Source organism: Elephantulus edwardii, unplaced genomic scaffold (assembly GCF_000299155.1).
Source record: "Elephantulus edwardii isolate Elephantulus edwardi_28Jun2011 unplaced genomic scaffold, EleEdw1.0 scaffold00440, whole genome shotgun sequence".
NCBI classification, from domain to species: Eukaryota; Metazoa; Chordata; class Mammalia; order Macroscelidea; family Macroscelididae; genus Elephantulus; species Elephantulus edwardii.
In genome coordinates this window covers 680176-687156 of record NW_006400190.1, presented here as the reverse complement: position 1 = coordinate 687156, position 6981 = coordinate 680176, and the positions used below count along the sequence as shown (strand labels likewise).

General features: G+C 50.2%; 1 protein-coding gene across 1 annotated transcript in view; it reads right to left on the bottom strand.

Moving 5' to 3' along the window:
* The window catches only part of AHNAK2 (AHNAK nucleoprotein 2), a 35730-nt gene that overhangs the window by 7224 nt on the left and 21525 nt on the right, over nucleotides 1-6981 (bottom strand). The window contains exons 8-10 of the mRNA XM_006902702.1: nucleotides 4343-6970; nucleotides 460-4254; nucleotides 19-396 (exon numbers count right to left, since the gene is read on the bottom strand). Of these exons, the coding sequence (XP_006902764.1) occupies nucleotides 19-396; nucleotides 460-4254; nucleotides 4343-6970 (6801 nt within the window). The remainder of the gene's footprint in view (nucleotides 1-18; nucleotides 397-459; nucleotides 4255-4342; nucleotides 6971-6981) is intronic.

Genomic DNA, 6981 nt, shown 5'->3' with positions numbered 1-6981 from the left:
GGGCCCTTTGATGTCTGCCTTTGTATCGTTGATTTCCGTTTTTGAGGCCTTGAAGTCCACCTTGGGCATCTTCACTTCAGGCATCTGGAACGTGGGCAGTTGTCCTGTGGGTCTGGTGACTACACATGGTCCTGAGAGCTCTTTCTCTGGCAGCTGACCCTCAAGTAGCTTCGCATTCACCTCCCCACCCTTCACATCCACATCAGTAGAAGGGAGTTGTATGCTGAGATCACACGACTTGATTTCTTCTTCCATTGAGGAGACAGAGACTTCCACTTGTGCCTCAGACAGAAATACTTCTGTAGAGGCCTCCGTGAACTTGCTTGGTGCAGACGTGCCAAAGGACGACATCTTGAGCTTGGGCATCTTGAATTTACTGTCTTTGATCTTAAGGTCCTTGTCTCCTAGTTTGCTTTTTTCTTCTCCCTTTCCTCCCTCCATGGAAAGCGTGGGACAAGCGGTGTCTGTCTCTGCTTTGGGCAGAGATGTGTCAACATCAAGGATACTGATATCCAACTTGGGTTTTTTCATGTCAACTTTGGGGCCCTTGATATCCATGTTGGGGGTCTTAAGATCCATTGTTGGCATCTTTACACTGGGCATCTGGTATTTGCGATGTTGCCCTTCTAATGTATCACATACATCTGGTCCTGGGAGCTTTCCCTCTGACAGAGAACTCTCAGACAGCTTCATGCCCAATTCAACTCCCTTCATCTCTGTGTGGACAGATGGACGTTGAATGCTCAGGTCACCACTCTTGACCTCTCCCTCCATGGTGGGCAATGAGGCCTCTACTTGGGACTCAGGCACAGATATCTCCACTGAGGCCTCAGTTGACTTGCTAAGTGCAGGCATGCCAAAGGGTGGCATCTTAAACTTGATGTCTTTGGTGGCCAAGTCCTTGTCCCGTAGGCACAAGTCACCTTCCACTTTTACTCCTAGAGTCTGGATATCCATTCCTATGCAAGATAGGGACATGTCCCTGTCTGGGGTGGCCACTTCCCCATTTAGGTCTTTCATGTCCACTTTGGGATCCTTGATATCCACGTGGGGGAGCTTAAAGTCCACTTTTGGCATCTTCACAGGAGTCATCTGGAATTTGGGCTGGAGTTCTTTTGGTGCATCTCTTACGTCGAGTTCTGAGAGCTCCACCTCAGGCAACTGGCCTTCAGGAAGTTTCATGCCCATGTTGACACCCTTCACCTCTCTGTGGACAGATGGGAGTTTGATGCTCAGGTTACCACTCTTGACTTCTCCCTCCATGGTGGACACAGAGGCCTCTACCTCACGCTCAGGCAGAGATACCTCCGCTGAGCCCTTGATGGACTTGCTTGGTGCAGACATGTTGAACGATGGCGTCTTGAACTTGCTGTCTCTGGAAGCTAGGTCCTTATCTCCCAGGGATGAGCCTCTTTCCAACTTGTCACTCGGAGTTTGGATGTCCATCTCCATTCTTGACAGGGATATGTTGCCTTTGTGGGTGGTCACCTCCCCCTTCAGGCCTTTCATATCCAATTTGAGACCCTTCATATCCACTTTGAGGTCTTTGATTTCCACCTGAGGTGCCTTGATGTCCAACTTGGGGGTCTTGATGTCCACGTTAGGTGTTTTGACTCCAGGCATCTGGAACTTGGGCAGTTGCCCTCTGGATCTCGTGACTACATCTGGTCCTGAGAGCTCTCGCTCTGGCAGCTGACCCTCAAGCAGCTTCACCTCCACCTCCCCATCCTTCATTTCCACATCAGTAGAACGGAGTCGAATGTTGTGATCACATGCCTTGACTTCTTCCTCCATGGAGGGGACAGAGACCACTACTTGTCTTTCAGGCAGGGACACTTCTACTGAGGCCTCCATGGACTTGCTTGGTACAGACACACCAAAAGACGGCATCTTGAACTTGCTGTCTTTGGCAGTCAAGGCTTTGTCTCCCCCAGACAGGTCATCTTCAATCTTGATTTCCAGATTCTGGATATCCATCTCCATATGAGGCATGGACATCTCCATGTCTGGGGTGGCCACCTCACCCTTTAGGTCTTTCACATCCACTTTGGGACCTCTCAAGTCCACTTTGGGGGCCTTCAGGTCAATGTCAGGGCCCTTGATATTCATCTGAGAGGCCTTTAAGTCCAATTGGGGCACCTTGACACTGGGTATCTGGAATTTGGGCAAGTGCCATTTTGGTGCATCGCCTACATCTGAGAAGTGGACATCAGGCAGTTTCATGCCCACCTCGACACCCTTCACTGCTGTATGCTCAGATGTAAGTTGAATGCTCATGTCACTAGTCTTGACATCTCCCTCCATGGTGGGTACAGAAGCATCTACCTGGGACTCAGGCAGAGACACTTCCTCTGAGGCCTTGATGGACTTGCTTGGCACAGACAAGACAAATGACGGCATTTTGAACTTGGGCATCTTGAACTTGCTGTCTTTGGAAGCCAAGTCCTTGTCTCCCAGGGACAAGGCTTCCTCCACCTTGACGCTCACGGCCTGACTGTCCTCCTCCATGCTGGTCAGGGATAAGTCTACTTCAGGGATGGTAATATTTCCCTTGAAGTCTTTCATGTCCATACTGGGGCCTTTTATGTCCACTTTGGGGCCTTTAATGTCCACATTGGAGGCCTTGATGTCTACTTTGGGCATTATTTCAGGCATCTGGGACTTGGGCAATTTTTCTTTTGATCTGGTGACTACATCTGGTTTTGAGACCTCTCCCTCTGGCAGCTGACCCTCAAGCAACTTCATACCCACCTCCCTAACCTTCACTTCCACATCGGTTGAAGGGAGTTGAATGCTAAGATCACAAGGCTTGACTTCTCCCTCTGTGGGGGAGACAGAAACTTCCACTTGAGCCTCAGGCATAGACACTTCCACTGACTCCTTGATGGACTTGCTTGGTGCAGACACGCCAAAGGATGGCATCTTGAACTTGCTGTCTTTGGTTGCAAAGTCCTTTTCTCCCACAGGCACATCACCTTCCACCTTTACTCCCAGAGTATGGATACCCACCCATAAACTAGGCACCATGTCTGTAGTGGCAGTCTTATCTTTTAAGTCTTTCAGGTCTAACTCGGGGGACTTCAGGTCAACTGTGGGGCCCTTAATGTCATCTTGAGAATTTTTTAAGTCCATTTTGGGCATCTTGACACTGGGCATCTGGAATTTGAGCAGGTGCCCTTTTGGTACATTGTCTACCTCTAGTCCCGAGAGGTGGCCTTGAGGCAGCTCCATGCTCCCTTCCATACTCTTCACTTCTCTGTGGACAGATGGGAGTTGAATGCTTGGGGGACAGATGTTGACATCTTCCTCCATGGTGGGCACAGAGGCCTTTTCCTTAGGCTCAGGCAGATGTGTCTCCACTGAGGTCTCAATGGACTTACTTGGTGCAGATACACCAAAGGATGACATTTTGAACTTTGGAATCTTGAACTTGCTCTCCTTAAAGGTCAAGTCCTGGTCTCCTGGGAACAGATCACCTTTGACCAACATGCTGGGGGTCTGTATATCTAATTCCCTGCTGGTCAGGGTCAAGTCCACTTCTGTGGTGGTCATCTCTCCTCTAATATCTTTCATATCCACTTTGGGACACTTCATGTCCTCTTTGGTCCCCTTAATGTCCACCTTGGGGGTCTCAGTGTCCACTTTGGGAATCTTGACTCCAGGCATCTGGAACCTGGGCAGTTGTCCTTTAGTTGTGGTGACAACATCTTGCCCTGAGAGCTCTATCTCTGGAAGCTGACCCTCAAGCAGCTTCATGCCCCCTTCCTCACCCTTCACTTCCACATTGGTAGAAGGTTGTTGAATGCTGATGTCACACAGCATGACTTCTCCCTCCATGGAGGGGCACAAGACTTCAACCTGTGTCTTAGGCAGAGATATTTCCACTGATGCCTCCATAGAGTTGCTTGAAGCAGACATGTCAAAAGGTGGCATCTTGACCTGGGGCATCTTGAACTTGCCATCTTTACTCTTGAAGTCTTTGCCTCCTAGACTGCTATCTTCTTCTCCCTTCATGCCTTTCATGGACAGTCCAGGAGTAGTGATGCCCGCATGAACTTCGGGCAGAGATATGTCAACATCGGGGAGACTGGTGTCTACTTTTATTGTTTTGAAGCCAACTTTGGGGCTCTTGGTGTCCACTTCAGAGGCTTTTAAGTCCACTTTTGGCTTTTTTATGCTGGTCATCTGAAATTTGGGCAGGTGCCCTTTTGGTGAAGCACCTACATCTGGTCCTGAGTGTTCTCCCTCTCCATGCTGGGAAGAGACAAGTCCACTTCTGGGGCAGTCATCTCTTGCTGGGCATGGGCAATGTGAGCCGATTCTCTTTCAATGCAGCACCTACATCTGGTCCTGAGAGTTCCCCCTCAGTCAGGTGGCCCTCAGACAACTTCACGCCCACCTTGACACTCTTCACCTCTGTATGGGCAGATGGGAGTTGAATGGTCCTGTTACTGGTCTTGACACTTCCTTCGATGGTGGGAACAGAGGCCTCCACCTTGGCTTCAGCTAGAGGCGCCTCCACTGGGACATTGATGGACTCCATTTGTGCAGACACGTCAAAGGATGGCATCTTGCACTTGCTGCCTTTGAAAGCCAGATCCTTCTCTCCCATGGACAATGTTCTCTCCACCTTGGTGCTCAGGGCTTGGTTGTCCATCTCCATGCTGGGCAGGGACAAATCTACTGCTGAGGTAGTTAACTTACCCTTGAAATATTTCTGGTACTCTTTAGGATCTTTCTTGTCCACTTTGGGGTCTTTCATATTCACCTTGGGGTCCTTGATGTCCACCTTGGGCATCTTGACTCCAGGCATCTGGAACTTGGGCAGGTGCCCTTTTGATCTGGTGACTACGTCTGGTCCTGAGACCTCTCCCTTTGGCAGCTGACCCTCAAGCAACTTCACACTCACCTCCCCACCCTTCACTTCCACATCGGTAGAAGGGGGTTGAATGCTGAGCTCACCCGGCTTGACTTCTCCCTCCAGGGAGGGGACAGAGACTTCCACTTGGACCTCTGGCGGAGACACAGCAACCGAGGCTTCCATGGACTTGCTTGGTGCAGACACGCCAAAGGACGGCATCTTGAACTTGGGCATCTTCAACTTGCTGTCTTTGGAATCCAGGTCATTGTCTCCCATGGACAAGCCTCCTTCCATCTTTACTCCCATGGTTTGGAGAGCCACTCCCACATTAGTCAGAGACATGTCCATGTCTGGGGTAGCCACCCCCTCTTTGATGTCTCTCAAGTCCACTTTGGGGTCTCTCAGATCCACCATGGGGACCTTCAGGTCATCATCAGGGCTCTTGATGTCTACCTCGGGGCCCTTCAAGTCCCCTTTTGGCATCTTGGCAATGACCATCTCAAAAGTGGGCGGATGACCTTTGGGTGCAACACCTATATCTGATCCTGAGAGCTTTCCCACATACAGTTGGTCCTCAGGCAGCTTCACATCCACCTTGATACCCTTCACCTCTGTGTGGACAGATGCGAGTTGGATGCTCAGGTCACTGATCTTGACATCTCTCTCCATGGTGAGCACAGAGGCTTCTACTTGGGATTCAGGCACAGACTCTTCCATTGAGGCCTTGATGGACTCACTTGGTGTAGACATGCCAAACGATGGCATCTTGATCTTGAGCATCTTGAACTTACTCTCCTTAAAGGCCAAGTCCTGGTCTCCCAAGGATAAATTATCTTCTGTCAGTGTGTCAGAGGCCTGGATGTCAACCTCCATGCTAGGCAAGGACAAGTCTACGTCTGGGGTGACCACCTGTTCTTTAAAGTCTTTCCTGTCCACTTTGGGACCTTTCATGTCCACTTTCAGACCTTTTATGTTCACCTTGGGGGCCTTAATATCCACTTTGGGAATATTGACTCCTGTCCTCTGGAACGTGGGCCCTGTGGATCTGGTTTCTACATCTGATCCTGAGAGTTCTCCCTCGGGCAACTGGCCCTCAGGTAGCTTCACACTCACCTCTCCTCCTTTCACTTCCATATTAGCAGATGAGAGTTGAATGCTGTGGTCACCAGGCTCAACTTCCCCCTCAATGGAGGGGACAGAAACATCCAACTTTGTCTTAGGAAGAGACATGTCCACTGAAGTTTCCATTGACTTGCTTGGAGCAGACATGCCAAAGGATGTCATCTTGAAAGATGGCATTTTGAACTTGCCGCCATCTTTCCTCTTGAGGTCCTTGTCTCCTGGAGTGATGTCTCCTTCTCCCTTCACAGCTTCCATGGAGATCCTGGTAACACTGGTGCCTACCTCCACCCCAGACAGAGACACATCAACATCAGGGAGGCTGACATCCTCCTTGGAAGTGTTCAGGTCAACTTCAAGGTCCTCCTGGGGAGCCGTCAAGTCTATTTTGCCCATCTTGATGCTAGGCATCAGAAACTTGGGCAGATGTTCTTTGAATCCAATGTCTATGTCTGGTCCTGAGAGTTCTCCTTTAGGCGACTGGACCTCAGGTAGCTTCACAACAACTTCCTCACTCTGCATTTCTGTGCCAGAAAATGGGGCTGGAATGTCCACATCACCTATCTTGATTTGTCCTTCCAAAGAGGGCACAGAATCCTTTGTCTTGGCCTTAGGCAGGGATGTGTCCACTGAGGCTTTGGTGGATTTCCTTGGTGCAGGCACATCAAATGATGGCATCTTCAACTTGGGCATCTTGAACTGGCTGTCTTTAGAAGCCAAGTTCTTATCTCCCATGGATAAGACTCCTTCCACCTTGGTGCTTGGTGCTTGGATGGCCACTTCCATGTTGGGCAGGAATTCATCTACATCTGAGGTGGTAATTTCTGCCTGAAGGTCTTTGGAGTCAACTTTGGGTGCCTTGATGTCCACCTTGGGGATCTTGACTCCAGGCATCTGAAACTTGGGCAGGTGCCCTTTGAGTCCGATGCCCACAGCCTGTCCTGAGAGGTCTCCCTCTGGCAACGGACCCTCAGGGAGCTTCACGCCCACCTCCTCACCCT